Source organism: Eubalaena glacialis, chromosome 2, assembly GCF_028564815.1.
Source record: "Eubalaena glacialis isolate mEubGla1 chromosome 2, mEubGla1.1.hap2.+ XY, whole genome shotgun sequence".
NCBI lineage: Eukaryota > Metazoa > Chordata > Mammalia > Artiodactyla > Balaenidae > Eubalaena > Eubalaena glacialis.
Genome location: NC_083717.1, coordinates 910,006 through 924,939, shown reverse-complemented (window position 1 = coordinate 924,939; position 14,934 = coordinate 910,006). Strand labels below are relative to the sequence as shown.

General features: G+C 41.9%; 1 protein-coding gene across 5 annotated transcripts in view; it reads left to right on the top strand.

The window, feature by feature from the left end:
- MPP7 (MAGUK p55 scaffold protein 7) overlaps positions 1 to 14,934 on the top strand; it is a 252,180-nt gene that overhangs the window by 225,057 nt on the left and 12,189 nt on the right. For all 5 annotated transcript variants that reach the window (XM_061181523.1, XM_061181526.1, XM_061181525.1 and 2 more), the window contains one exon: positions 7,513 to 7,593. In XM_061181523.1, the coding sequence (XP_061037506.1) occupies positions 7,513 to 7,593 (81 nt within the window). The remainder of the gene's footprint in view (positions 1 to 7,512; positions 7,594 to 14,934) is intronic.

Below are 14,934 nucleotides of genomic sequence, written 5' to 3'. Positions count from 1 at the left end.
AATGCAGGGGACGCAGGTTCGAGCCCTGGTCTGGGAAGATCCCACATGCCGTGGAGCAGCTAAGCCCGTGTGCCACAACTACTGAGCCTGCGCTCTAGAGCCCGCGAGCCACAACTACTGAGCCCGCGCTCTAGAGCCTGTGCACCACAACTGCTGAACCTGTGCTCTAGAGCCTGCAAGCCACAACTACTGAGCCTGCACTCTAGAGCCCGCGAGCCACAACTACTGAGCCCACGAGCCACAACTACTGAGCCTGATCTCTAGAGCCCACGAGCCACGGCTACTGAGGCCCACACGCCTGGAGCCCATGCTCCCCAACAGGAGAGGCCACCACAGTGGGAGGCCGCACTGCAGTGAGGAGTGGCCCCTGCTCACCGCAACTGGAGAAGGCCCATGCACAGCAACAGAGACCCACCTCTGGAGAAATTGAATAAATAAATAAATAAATAAATAAATTTTTTTTTTTTAAAGAAAGGGTGGAGTCCCTATTTCCCATGGCCCCCTGGCTCTCCTGAAAGCAAGTCCCACTGGTCTGTAAAGCCAGAAGTTCTGGGGGCTCATCAGTGCAGGACCTCCAGGCTGGGGAGCCCAGTGTGGGACCTGGACCTCTCAATCCTTGGGGAGAACCTCTGCAATTGTAATTTTCCTCCTGTTTGTGGGGTATGGGTCTTGACTATACCTTGCCTCCACTCCTACCCATCTCATTGTGGTTCCTTCTTTATATCTTTAGCTGTATAAGATCTTTTCTGCTAGTCTTCGGGTTGTTCTCATTGATAGTTGCTCTGTAAATACTTGTAATTTTGCTGTGCCCGTAGGGGCAGGTGAGCTCAGGGTCGTCCTTCTCCACCATCTTGGCCACACCCTCCAAAATCTCTGTAAGATAAAAATAAAGGCATTTTTACATTTAGTTAATGGGAATATTTGCCTAAATGTAAAGCTTTAAATAGAAACTTTCTAGCATCATTTTATTAACCCCCAAATGGGCTGTATTTCTGTGGCTGAAATGAGTGAGCCTTTGTATAAAATCACACACAACACATTTGCCTACTGTAAGGAAGGAGTTACTAATTAAATGCACACAAATAATTAAAAGTAATGTGCCTTTCTAATTATCTTATCCATTTGATGTATTGTTTACAAGAATTTCAACTAATGCAATTGATGCTCATGGCTTTATTCTTTCTTTCCAGAATTTGCACACAAAGTGATTTTCTAAATTCTTATGAAATTAAAAAAAAAAGAAACATACTTAGTTACATTTCTGCTTTGAATAGAAACATTCTTTTATTTTTAAAGCTAGCAAGCCCATCACTTTAGTGCACTGCATGAATTCCACATTAGTGAACTCCAAAATGACTTTTTAATGTGCTTTTTTGGCTTTTCCTTTGATATCATCATTCTGTTTGAGTTTCCTTAGTCCTGAATCAAGAATCCTAATAGACATGCCCCGTGTATGTTGCCCAGGCCTGGGATGCTTGCCATCTTCCTTAGGTTTAGTTTAGATTTCTCAGAGGCTCTGCACAGGATGAGTTTTGAGTTCACCGGATTTGACTTCTGCCACTTTTTGTAGCCTGAGTCTTGTATTCCACAAGCATAACTTTCATCGCTATTTAAAGTGTGGGACAGCTTGGAATGGGGTGAGAGACTTTGTGAAGTTGTGGGTCACAGCCGCAAACAGCTGAGCAACCGGCTACCTGAGCCCGTGTCCTGTCCTCGGCATTCTTTTGATAAGATGATGGATCGAATGGAAGGAATGCAGGCACACTGGCTTCTGAATACCAGTGAAGCCATACTCCAAATGTGCGATCTTGGGAAAATTGCCCTTTCATTGTCTCGGTTTTCTCATCTGTAGAACGAGGATAATTATACCTCTCTTGCAGGGATGTTCTGAGGATTAGTCATGGTGTATGTAAACCATGGGACACAAGCCTGCTGCATAAAAAGACCTCATTGTGTCATCATTGTCCTTACTTTTGCAAAGCCTGCTGTCTGTGATTTAAATACGTGCTATTTAGGTTATCTTCTCTGCTTCCCTTTAGCATGAACAAGCACAGCTGGAAACAAACTCTAGAGAAACTTATTTGTATACTTATGTGTAAATGTGTGTCACCAATTGTGGTAAAAATTTATACATTGAAGAGGAGATGAATGTGTCCCGTTACAGAGACATATGAATAAACCTAACTGAGTGTGCATCCCTAAACCAACTGCGGTGTAAGTAGTCTAAATACAGACCAGCCAACTAAAAATGTGAACTTAGGCCCTACCATGGAAAAAGGACACAGGACAGGAGTGTGGATGTAAGATGTGATCTTAAGGTCAAGATCTAAAAGAGGAAAAAGTCTATAACTTCACCTGTGTGGATGGCAGAATTGATCCAAGGGCCTGGCTGGGAAAATGCTGTTAAGTGGTCTGCCAGGCAATTTTTTAGTAAGAATGATTAAAATTATGTCCCTGTTTTAATCTTTTTGTGACAGTATCCCACCTTGAAGATGATGGCTTCAAATAACCTAACCTAGGGGAAATTTTTAAAATAAAAGTATTTGCCACTGTACATTCTTGGCATGGTCTGTGGGTGTGTGGTAAAGCAGGGTCCCTGGGAAGAGTTAGCTTATGTAAGGGCTAAAATTGAAAACAGTCCAAGTTTAAGGGCATCACGTGAGTAACAGCATACTTTCCCCTGCTAATTCAAACATACCTACTTTTTTCCTCCAAAGCTGAAATAAATCACTGTGGTTTTCTGGCATGGGTAGAAGAAGAAAGAAAAAAATGCAAGACTTTCACTCAGCAAATTAGCTCACACGCTGGGAAGTACTCCAGAGCCCAGACCTACTGAAGGGACAGTGAGTTCACCTCCCCCCTTGGTCCTCGGTGCCTTGGTGGGGAGCGGGCATGGCGGGCCAGGGCCTGCTATTTAAGTTGTAGTGTTCTGTTTGCTTCTTCTTTTTGAGCATATATAATTGGGTTTGCATCATCTGCAAACCATTGTAAAGCCCCTTGTTTTTCTTGTTTGTTTTCTGTTTATTTTAAAGAGTGAGTTTTAGCACTTACTCAAATCTTGTTTGTCCCTACGGAGTAGATAAGACACAGGAGCCCCTGCATGGTGCCTGGCGCTTTGGAGACAACCAGTAAATGCTTATCACTCCCCTCCCCCCCCACATCTTGCAGTCTCGCTTTACCTTGATGTGATTCCATTCACAGGGAGACCCCAGCCTGCGTCTGAAGCACACCGCGGTCCTTGTCTGAGTTTAGGCAGATGGATTTCCGTCCCTTAAACTCACTGTTCCAGAGCCAAAGTCATCCCCTTCCCTTCCGCTTCTCTGTATCTTAAGATCAAGGAGCCAGGTTCAAATGTGAGCCCTACCAACTTCTGTTATGACTTTGAGCACGTTCTCTAAGCATCGCGTCCAGACATTCTAGGTGCAGGTGCTTCTTGCTTTAACTCCCATGCCTTTGGTTCATTCGGCAAATAGCTTTACCTCCATAACAGCATAGTCACTGAGCGTAACTTAAATAAATAAAACAACCTAACGAGTGCCTCCAGTTTGCCAGCTAGGGAAACAGTTGGTGAGCAGATAGATGACATCGCTGTTTTCAGGTCTGTTCGAGGGTAAAGACACGTATGCAGGCGATCATGACGGAGTGTGATCGGCCCTCTGACGCGCAAGGGCAGGGGACACAAGCACTGGGCGCCCGACCCGCATTTAAAGTGTCAGGGAAGAATCCCTAGGGCGCATCTGAGACGAGGCCTGAATCAGCCAGGAAAGAACAGCAGTGCGTTTGCGCAGGTGAGCGGCATGTGACGGGGACCCAGCAGCACAGAGAAGACTCCGCGGCATTGCAGGACGCAGGGGTCTCATGCCGCCAGGCTGTGCCGTGCAAGGCGGGAGAGGCGAGAATGAAGGTTAGGGAGAGAAGCGCAGCTCCCAACGTGCAATCCGGGCAGACATTGGGTTCTCTTCCCGGTGGAGGAGTGGGAGGTGCTGGTGAGAAGTGACGGGAGCCTGGCCCGGGATGCTGGGGACGGGGGTGCACGGTGTAAGGAGGGCAGTGCAAGGTTAAGGACGGTGTTTCTTCGTTTTCTTGGTCATTCTGGTCGTTTTAAGGTAGGAGACAGTGTGCATTTCAAGTACTGATGGGAAGGCGCTCGAAACAGAGTGCGAGAGAGGTGCAGGCGCAGGAGGAGACCTCCCTGCGAGGAGGCTGCAGCTGGTGGCTGGGTGTAGACGCGTCTGTTTGTGGAGAGGACTCAGGAATTGCATGTGTCGGTGTCCTCAGAAAGATGCTGCCGGCTGCTGGGCGACGGCGCAGTGAAGTTGCTGCTGAGCAGGTGTGGGAGCTGCTCGGAGGCGGACTCAGGAGCGGGACACAGGTGTGGTGTCCGGCTCGTGTGGCAGCAGTGGCAGTGGCACGCCATAGCTCTGAGGATCTTCAGGAGGGCAAACCGACAGCCTTTGGCAACTGTTTGATTAGAGGGGAGGTTCTAGGTGTGAGGAGAGAGGAGATTGGAGGGTTGGGATGACCACGTGGTGATCCGGGAAATACAGTCAGGAAAACTGGGTAACTGCTGGAGAGCCCAGGGGTCTGAGCTCTGTGGGGAGCACAGTGTGTGCATCCCTGCTCCCGTTGTACGGGTTTTCTCAGGCCAGGTGCAGACGTGGAGAGCAGCCATGAGATTGACCTTGGGCTGGAAGTTTCCGCGACAAGTGTGATAAAGGCCAACACGGAAGAGCTTTGAGGGTATTAGCAAGATGGTGGGAGATACCACAGCCCAAGGAAGTGAAGACACGAAGGGCTGTTAGACAAAAAGAAAGGAAAGAAAGAAAACACTAGAGGTCCTTTTGATAAGAGGAGGAATAACTGAGTGAGAGGGCTGATGACCAGCGTTGGAGTCACACCGGGAAGCCTGTGTTTAGTACTGCAGTGATGAACTAGCTCCCAGTGGGGCAGAGTCAGGGTTTGCCTAGTGTGTGGTTGAAGTGAAGTAGAGAGGAAGTAAGCTATCTGCAGGGGTGTTGAAGTCGCCCCCAATGACGGCAGGATTGGGGTGCAGAGGTGACGAGAGCCAGCGCTCGGGTCTGAGAGCAGTGGTCCCAGACGGGGCAGGACCGCCTACCACAGAGCATCGTGGACTTTTGTGAGGGCACCTTTCCTTCATGCAAATGGCTGAGGACGCCCAGGATGTACACCTGACATTTCTATGGAACAGAAACCTGTCCTGCGTCCCACACGACTTCCCAGTGTCACGCTAGACGCTGAGGGGCTGATAGATGACTCACCTGTCCCATCTCAGGGGAATTGTTTTTACGCTACACTTGCACATACACTGTACGTTCTTTGTAAAAGTTTTATTTTCTTCACTTTGATAGCCTTGATGTGTTGTATCCCTATTTCCTTATTAAGGCTGTTTTTTTCTATCTTTCCTTATCATATTCAGTAAGACCCATCCGTGGTTTCCATCTAGTTGCTAGACTTTATTCTAATGTTTACCTGTACCCTTGGGCTTTCATTCTCCTGTACTTTCTTGTACAGAATGGCTCCTGAGCTTTTTATTACGCTGAAGTCCAAACTTATTTAGAATAAGTATGTGCAAACATCTGACTTCATTTTCTCCAGTCATGCCCGAGCATTTACATATTGAAATACACATTGTTTTATTGTAAATTACTTTTTTATCTTTCATATATTACAGCTAGGGCATTATATTAATTTGGAGGGAGAAAGTATATGCACTAGCAAGTTATATCAGCTGTGAAGGCCATTTCAGGATAGAACTGGGATATTACAGAGTATTCATTTTAAAAAGAGAGGCTTGAGAACCGCTGTCTTGGGGCAGTTCCCGGAGAACTGGTACCCAGCAGCAGTGTGTGGGAAGGTGGAAGGTGTGGTGAATGACCGGCAGGGGGGCAGGTCGGTGTGTACAGGTGGAGGCCCAGGAGTAGCACTGGAGCAGAGAAAGGCACGGCCCCTCCCCTGCCTCTTGCCTTGCTCCCGCCCCCCCACCCCCACCCAGATCCCCACCCTGCTCTGCTCTGTCCTCCCGGATGCTCTTCATTCTCCAGCACAAAACCTTATTCTCTTCAAAGCCTGGAAGAGTAAGTAGGCAAGGGAATGAACCCTTGACTACCTGGGTGCTGTGCTAGTTGCTAGACATGGGTTTTCGTTATTCCTCCCAAGAAAGGGAGCACGATTCCTTTTAGGGTTAGGATGAAGTCCAGCCAAGGCTCAAGGACGAGAACGTGTCCAGTGTCTTAGTCCTTTCAGGCCAACACAGCAACATATCACAGCCCAGGTGGCTTATAGACGACAGACATTGATTTCTCACAGTTCTGGAGGCTGGAAGTCGGAGATCAGGATGCCAGCAGTAGGGGCGAGGGCTCTCTTCTCTCCTTGTGTCCTCACGTGGCCAGGCGCTAGGGGGCTCTGTGACATCTCCTGTAAGAGCACTAAGCCCGTTTATGGGGGCTCCACCCTCGTGACCTCAGAACCCCCCAGAGACCTTTGCTTCTAACAGCATCATGTTGGCGTTAGGGTTCCAACATGTGAATCTGGGGGGGACACAGACATTCAGACCAGAGCATCGGTGTCACCAGGTGAGGGAGTAATGGGGATCTAACGGAGGGCAGTCTGGCCCTGCAGCTTGTGTTCTGCTCAAGGCGTGACACCGTCACTAAATAGACCTCGACGGCAGGGCTGTGAGAAGCTAGCCGTCCGGGGCTTGTGCCCTTCTAACTCTTGATTTCGGACTCATATTTGAAACCATTCTTCGTTTTCTGGCCCCAGTCTGTTCATCATTTTGTGTGACTCTCCCAACCCAGTTACTTTCTCTGAAGGCGGACTTCACTTATCTTTTCATCTTCACAGCATTTACTACATGCCTTGTTCACGACAGGTGTTTAGTATGTGCACACTGGTTTAAATACGTAATAAGGTCTATGTAAGTTTTCAAAGGCTTAAGGACCAACTGAGAATAAACAGTGTTGCAGAGGAGCTTGATGTTGCACTGATGGTTTTGCAGGTTTAAAATGCGTGATTAGGTTTTTGCAGCTAAAATAAAACCAAGGTTCAAAGATTTTCTTTTATTAGGATCTAAAAACGTGTAAAATTGAAATGATCCCTGTCCAGACTGTGTAATTCCGTTTTTTTAGGTGCACCTATTTTTTAAGCTCTTCTGGACACCATTACCTGTTCATGTACTCAGATACTCTTGAATATGTTTCATTTAAAACAAAGATTTCTCATCTTTTTAATGGAAAGATGGGGATTTAAATTTAAAAAGTAGAAAAGCGAAATACAAAAAGACAGGAAAGATAAAGAAATAAAAAAGTAGAAAAGCAAGCAAATAACTCCTAGTTTTTTCTTACGTACAACTTAACTAGAGATAATCTCTTGACTTGGGATGCATGTGAAGTTGGATACGCGTTTTCAGCCTGTCTTACGGATCATGTCAATCATAGCAACGTTTATATGGTGTTCTGTTCAGGAATGAATTTCTGTTTTCCTGTTTTTCAGGTCCTGTAGGAGTAGGTTTGAATGAACTGAAACGAAAACTGCTGATCAGTGACACACAGCACTACGGCGTGACGGTGCCCCGTAAGTTCTGTGCTGCTTGCTGCTACTACTACTGGCCCAGCACGTACACAGCATGTGTGCTGCAAAGCCCTGCTGGCAGCACTCACATGTAGACCTCACCACAGCCCTGGGGGGCAGGGAGGGACGGTGTCCACATTTTACAGAGGAGGAAACTGAGGCACAGGAGTTAAAGGGTTTGCCCTAGATGACACAGATCATTGGCAAGGTGTTTGTTGCGTTCAGCTTCCCTGCTCGCATTTTTTATGGTGGATTTTAATACAGGTATGACATCAAATTATTACTCACAGGTTTCCTGCTCAGTAGAAGTTTATTCTGTTTCTTCAATTTCCGGAGTTTTCAATGAGCTTTTAAGATTAGAAGGGCCAAACTGCAGAGTGCTGAAGGAGGCTTCTTATAAACGTTTCTTAATTACTTTTCATATTGTAGTAATTGGCATATAGTAATTTTTCATGGCCATATAATCCAAATGTGGTAGGCTTCTTTTCAGTATACAGAATTAGGTCTATTTTTATAAAAGTGGTTTTCACTGGCGTTCTTACAAGTGAAATGTGATCCTGGAAGCATTTTGATACCCAGAATAAATGCCATTTGACTACTTAATCGGTTGATGTTAGGGAACCATCTAAAAGACTAGATTAAATGTTGGCTTTTTAAGTGGTTTTAGTAATGTTTAAAAAAAAAAGTCATTTGTATAATGCCCTTAGCAATGTTCACTAGTTTTGGACTAGTTCAACTTTATTTTAAAATTACAGTTTTCTGTTACCTTGTTACGCCTTGTTACTGCATTTTTCCAAGTTATCGTTTGTAATCATTTTCAGCCGTAAGTTATAGGGCTGCTGGTTTCTACCAACAGAGGTGAAAGTAAAGGAAACTGGAAATATGGAATTAAACAGTTTCTTTTTGTTTCTACTTTAATTATGTACTTCTCTCACAAAAGCTGAATTGCAATATACAAGTCATTAGAACATTTTACAAAACAACTGTTAAGCTTACAGGTGAGCAATTACAGAAGAAACCTAGAAGATGGAAAACAGATTACAAAGGGAAAAAAAACAAATTTATGAACTTCCTACTGTGTCTTCATTGCCCTTATTTGTCTTATTTTGCCCTCCCAACAACGGTGTAAGATGGGCAATATCTCCATGTCACAGAGGAGGAAACAGGTGAAAGGATCTTTGATTGACTCAGAGGTTCCATAGGCAATAGCTGCCCTTGGATTTGAAGCCAGATCTCACGTTCTCCCTACCATATAATGCTGCACAGCCCTTTCCAACTCCAGATTCTCTTTACTGTAGCCCAGTTAGTAGTAAAAACTAATTTCTTTTGAAGAGGATAAAGGTTAATAAGGCTGCCTATCAAATGTAACCCTCCATGATAGTTTTGGTATTACTCAGGGCACTTTGGACTCAGTTAATCCAACTATTAAAATACTGTTTGCATCTGAAGTTGTTATAGAAGTTAACAACATCCAGAAATGTTCTGGGGCTGAGACTCTCCAGAGAAATCCCTAAAGGATTAATTTTCCTTTTTAAACAGGTGTTAATGTCAAAAGATCCCCAGAACGCAGTGTTTTCCATACTTGCCTGATAATAAGAGTCTCTTGAGGTTCTTATGAAAAGATTCCAAGGCCTTTCCAAAGAGATTCTCCTTCTGGAGACCTGACAGAATTCCTGAAAATCTGTACTTACAGCAAGTATCCCAGGTGATTCACTGTGTCAGACATGTGTGAGAAATACAGCCATAGCATCAAATGAGGATGATTTAATTAATTAAGAAGATATTTTAAGAGCAGTTTTGGAATTTTAGATTGCTTTGCTTTGTAAAAGACTTTTAGGTAGAGTCGTGAGAAATATCTGGAGAAAAATTATTGCTTTGATTATACCACCAGTATTCTGTTTGATGTTTAAATTCGCTGTTGCAAAAAATGTACCAGCTATCCACCAGAATGGGTAAATGGAAAAGATTTGGAGCAACGGAACTCTCGCACATTGCTGGGGGCGGGAAGCAGAGTAATTCAGCCACTTTGGGAAACTAAGTATCTATTGAGGCTGAGCGAACCCGATACCCTGTCACCCAGCCGCTCCACGCCTAGGACACTCCTCCCACAAACGCATACAGTCTGTACTCAGATACGCACAGAAACAGTACTCAGAAGAGCTCAAAACTGGAAGCTACCCCAGTGCCCATCAGTGGTAGACTGGATAAGCAAGTGGTGGTATATTCACACAGAGGGACGCTGTAATGCAGTGATAATCTGCTACCGCGTGCAAAAGTACACATGACTCCCACAGACATTATGCTGAGCGAAAAGAGGTAGACAGACGCAAAAGAGAATGTGCTTATGACTCCCCTTTCATAGATGCAGGAAAGGCAGTGCTAATACGTGCTGTTAGAAATCTTGAGGAGGTGGGTTGGAGGGGGATTCTGCGTGCTGGCAATTTTCTTCTTCTTCAGAGTGCTGGTTACACGGGTGTATTTGATGTGTGAAAATTCATCAAGCTTACATGGGAATGTCTCTGTATATTATACTTCAGGTTTTTAAACATAAAAAAGAAACACTTGGTAGTTAAGTTAATTGTTGTTGATTTAGTTAATTTCCTGGTTTTGATATGTACTATAGTTATGGAAGGTGTTACCCTTGGAAGAAGCTGAGTGATGGTTACATGAGGCCTTTATGTGCTATTTTTGCAACTTATTGTGAATCTATGATTATTTCAATTTAAAAAAACTTTTTAAAGGGATGCTAAATTAGGTAAATGCTATTTCTTTCGTGCTAAAATGGATGAACAAACTATATGATCTTTTAAAATCCATACAGCCATATTAAACATGCCAGGTTGCTTTTAAAGAAAGTGGTCAGAGCCCCTGATTTCTGCCTAAAAATGCCTCTGTGTGGGAAATTTCATCCTTGATAAGCAGCATCAACATTGTATTAAGGCCACAGTTTATCATAACAAGTCTATATGGCTGTTAACATAGTTTTTCAAAAGGCTTTCTCAGTAAATTAAAATAGTTAACAAAGCGTATTAGAGTGGATATCAAATGCTTGATGGATTCCAGAGTGTTTATAGCCTGGAATTTGGGTGCTCTGTCAGCCAGCCACACCCATTAATCACTCTCTGTGGTTTCTCATGAAGGTATATGTTACAGTTATGTGTTGTCGGAGGTTTCAAAGTCCTTATGCTTTAGAACACTTCTTTGTAGATAGGATATCTCTGTTGAGATTTCTAAAAATATATATGTATATTGCAAGTCAGGGGACCAGTTAAAACTTTTTTCTTCTTCTTCTCTCACCATGGTGGTTATTCTGGGGTTTTGTTGGGAGCACAGGAAGACAGTGGAGTTCGTCTCATGTTTGTTTGATGTTTCTCTTAAACGATAAACATGGCACTTAAACAGTGAATCATGGCGAGGTAGTGGCCTGTGGTGTGGTTTGGTGCCCATCTTTGCCTTCTAATTCCTTCTCATAAGAGTTTTCTGACCCCTGATTCAGGATTGCTCACGTTAATGAGCTTATGAGATTCCTATGGTGCCTCATTACAATTAGGCAGTAAAATTCTTCACCAGTAAAACCACATCAGACCTGGCTGTTCAGGTTGATCTTGATAAGCAATTTGGTTGTAGATGTGTTACCTTATAACTGTGTTTAGCAGTGTCATAAATGTCTTATTCACTTGATTTGGGTCTAATAATATTTTTGGGTCTAATAATATTTTTAACCCTCCCAAGGGTATTCCATGTGTCCTTAAACTGTGTGTTCCAGATTTTCAGTGTTCTGCCATTAAAATTGAATAGTTTTATTCAACCTTTTCTCAGTTCATGAGAGACAGATTACTGCACACAAAATCCTCGGTTTTGATCGTCAACAATACATTTTTCTTAAGCCTACTATTTGCTAAAGGAATACCAGCAACAACAATAACAATTAAATAATAAATGAATATCAGCCCTAAGCTCCGAAGTAGGGTCTCGTACTAACCTTAATATCTTTTATATTCTTGGATGCGTATTATGTTATATACACTTTAATAGAGTCTGTTTTTCTGCTGTGAAATTCATTCTCAGCTTTTATGGTAGAATTAAATTTATCAGTATTCCGTGCTGTTCAGCAAAGCGAGTGACCTTCCGTAAAGGACAGCACCACCTCTTGATGCCCCTCCAGCAGCTCTGAGCGTTGTGTTAAAATACGCTTGCTAACTAAATAGAAGGGAATTTAAATTTTGAATGTAATTTAAACTAATTTGGTTTTATAAATCTATTCCTTTTTGTGTTCGGTTACTTTTTTCCCACTTCCCTTATTTTTCCGTTTATAACATTATTGAGATATAATTAAAATAAATAAACTGCACATATTTAAGATGTACAATTAGATCACCTATATACACACACGTGAAATCATCACCACAGTCAACATAATGAAATTTCCATCTCAGAAAACGTCCCTGGCCCCTTTGTCATCCATCCTTCCGAATCCCCTGTCCCCAGGCAACCACTGATCTGCATTCTGTCACTGTGAGATTAGTTTGAATCATCTAGCATTTTTTATGAATAGAATTATACAGTATGTTCCTCCATTCTTTTCTTTTTTCACTTGGCTTATTTCACTCACTGTGATGAGTTTGAGATTCACCCATGTTGTTTCATAGATCAATAATTCATCCCTTTGAATTGCCAAGTAGTCAGTCTGCTGCATGGAAATACCACAGTTTGTCTATCCATCCAGTCACCTGTTGATGGATACTTGGGGGTTTCCCTGCATTTTTGACTATTACAAGTAAACCTACTATGAGCATTGTATTCAAGTCTTTTGATGGACATATTGATTCGTTTCTCCTGGGTAAATAAGTAGAAGTAGAATGGCTGAGTCATATGGTAACTGTACATTCAATTTTTTAAGAAACTGTTTTCCAAAGTGGTTATGCCCTTTTACAACTGACTAGCAGTGTATATAAGACCCAGTTGCTCCACGTCCCTGTCGACACTTGGTATAGTCAGTCTTAAATTTTTGTCAGTGCAACGTGTGTAGTGATGTCTCATTGTACTTCAATTTGCATTTAACCCGTGACTGTGATGTTATCATTTGGGTTGTGATTGACTTTTGAGAGTTCTTTGTATATTCTGAAAGTGTTCTTTATCTGATAAGTGGGTTACAGATGTTTTCTTCCAGTCTGTGTGGCTTGCCTTTTCAGTTCTTAATGGTGTTGTTCAAAAAGCAAAAGTTGTTAATTTTGACAAACTCTAAATTATCACATATTTTCTCTTATGTTTTGTGTTTTTTGTGTTCTACCTAAAAATTCTTTACTATCTCGGGGTCACAAAGACATCCTCCTGTTTTTCCTACAAGTTTTACAGCTTTAGATTTTACATTTGGGTCTTGATCCATTTCAAGTTATTTTGTTGTGTTATTGTTTAGCAGACTTGCCGTGTTCCTGACCTCAGGAGAAATTCAGTCTGTTACCATTAAGTGTGATGTTGAATCATTGATGCCCTTTGTTTGCCAAGACCTTTTATCACAGATGGGTGTTGAATTTTTTTCTAATGCTTTTCCTGCATACATTGAAATGATTGTGTCTTATCTTTCATTCTGTTAATAGGGTGAATTCCATTGACTTTCAAATGTTAAGCCAACCTTTCTTATGATCTGGAATCTTTATATATATATATACACAAATAGAATTTGACTTGCTAAAATTGGTAAGGAGTTTCGTGCCTAAATATGACGCATATTTGTCTATAATCTTATTTTCTAATGTGTTAGATTTTGCTATTATGATTGTAATAATATCATAAAATGAATTAAGCAGTGATTCCTCCTCCTACCTGCAAAAAATGTTTATGTAAGATTAGTGTTATTTCATCCTTGAATGATTGATAGGCATCATCTGTCATCTAGGCCTGAAGCTTTCTTTTGGGGAAGGTTTTAAAAAATAAATTTGATTTATGTAATAGATGCAGAGATATTTAGATTTTTTTGTCTCATTTCAATTTTGATTCATTGTATTTTTCAAAAAATTTGTCCATTTCATCTAAATTATCAAATATGTTGGCATTAAATAGAACATAATATTCTCTTATCCTTTTTAATATCCATAGGCTCTGTGGTAATAACCCCTTTTTCATTCTTTATATAGGTGATTTTCTCTTTTTTTCTTGATCAGTATAATTAGATTTTAAAATTTTGTTTGTTTTTCTTTATTGTCTTCTTTTTCTATTTTAATTTTTTTTCTGTTAAAATTATATATTTTGTCTTTCAGTTTTATTGAGCTATAACATATATAACACTGCATAAGTTTAAGGTGTACAGCATAAGGTCTTCACTTACATATATTGCACAATGATCACCAACATAAGTTGAGTTAATGAATATCATCTCATATAGATACCAAAAAAAAAAAAAAGACAGAAAAAGAAAAGTTTTTTTCCTTGTGATGAGAAATTTTAGGATCCATTCTCTTAGCAACTTTCAGATATACAGTGCATCAATGTTAACTATAATCATCATGGTGTACATTACATGTCCAATACTTATTTATCTTATTACTGGAAGTTTGTCCCTTTTGACTACCTTCATCCTGCCCCCCTACCTACCTCCAAACCCTCCCACCACTTCTGATAATCACAAGTCTGATCTCTTTATCTTTTTTTTTTTAACATCTTTATTGGAATATAATTGCTCTACAATGGTGTGTTAGTTTCTGCTGTATAACAAAGTGAATCAGCTATACATATACATATGTCCCCATATCTTTTCCCTCTTGCATCTCCTCCCTCCCACCCTCCCTATCCCACCCCTCTAGATGGTCACAAAGCACCGAGCTGATCTCCCTGTGCTATGCGGCTGCTTCCCAGTAGCTATCTATTTTACGTTTGGTAGTGTATATATGTCCATGCCACTCTCTCACTTCACCCCAGCTTACCCTTCCCCCCTCCCCATGTCCTCAAGTCCATTCTCTATGTCTGCATCTTTATTCGTGTCCTGCCCCTAGGTTCGTCAGAACCATTTTTTTTTTTTTTTGATTCCATATATGTGTTAGGATACGGTATTTGTTTTTCTCTTTCTGACTTACTTCACTCTGTATGACAGACTCTAGCTCCATCCACCTCTCTACAAATAACTCAATTTCGTTTCTTTTTATGGCTGAGCAATATTCCATTGTATATCTGTGCCACATCTTCTTTAGCCATTCATCTGTCGGTGGACACTTAGGTTGATTCCTGATGTCCTGGCTATTGTAAATAGAGCTGCAATGAACATTGTGGTACATGTCTCTTTTTGAATTATGGTTTTCTCAGGGTATATGCCCAGTAGTGGGATTGCTGGGTCATATGGTAGTTCTATTT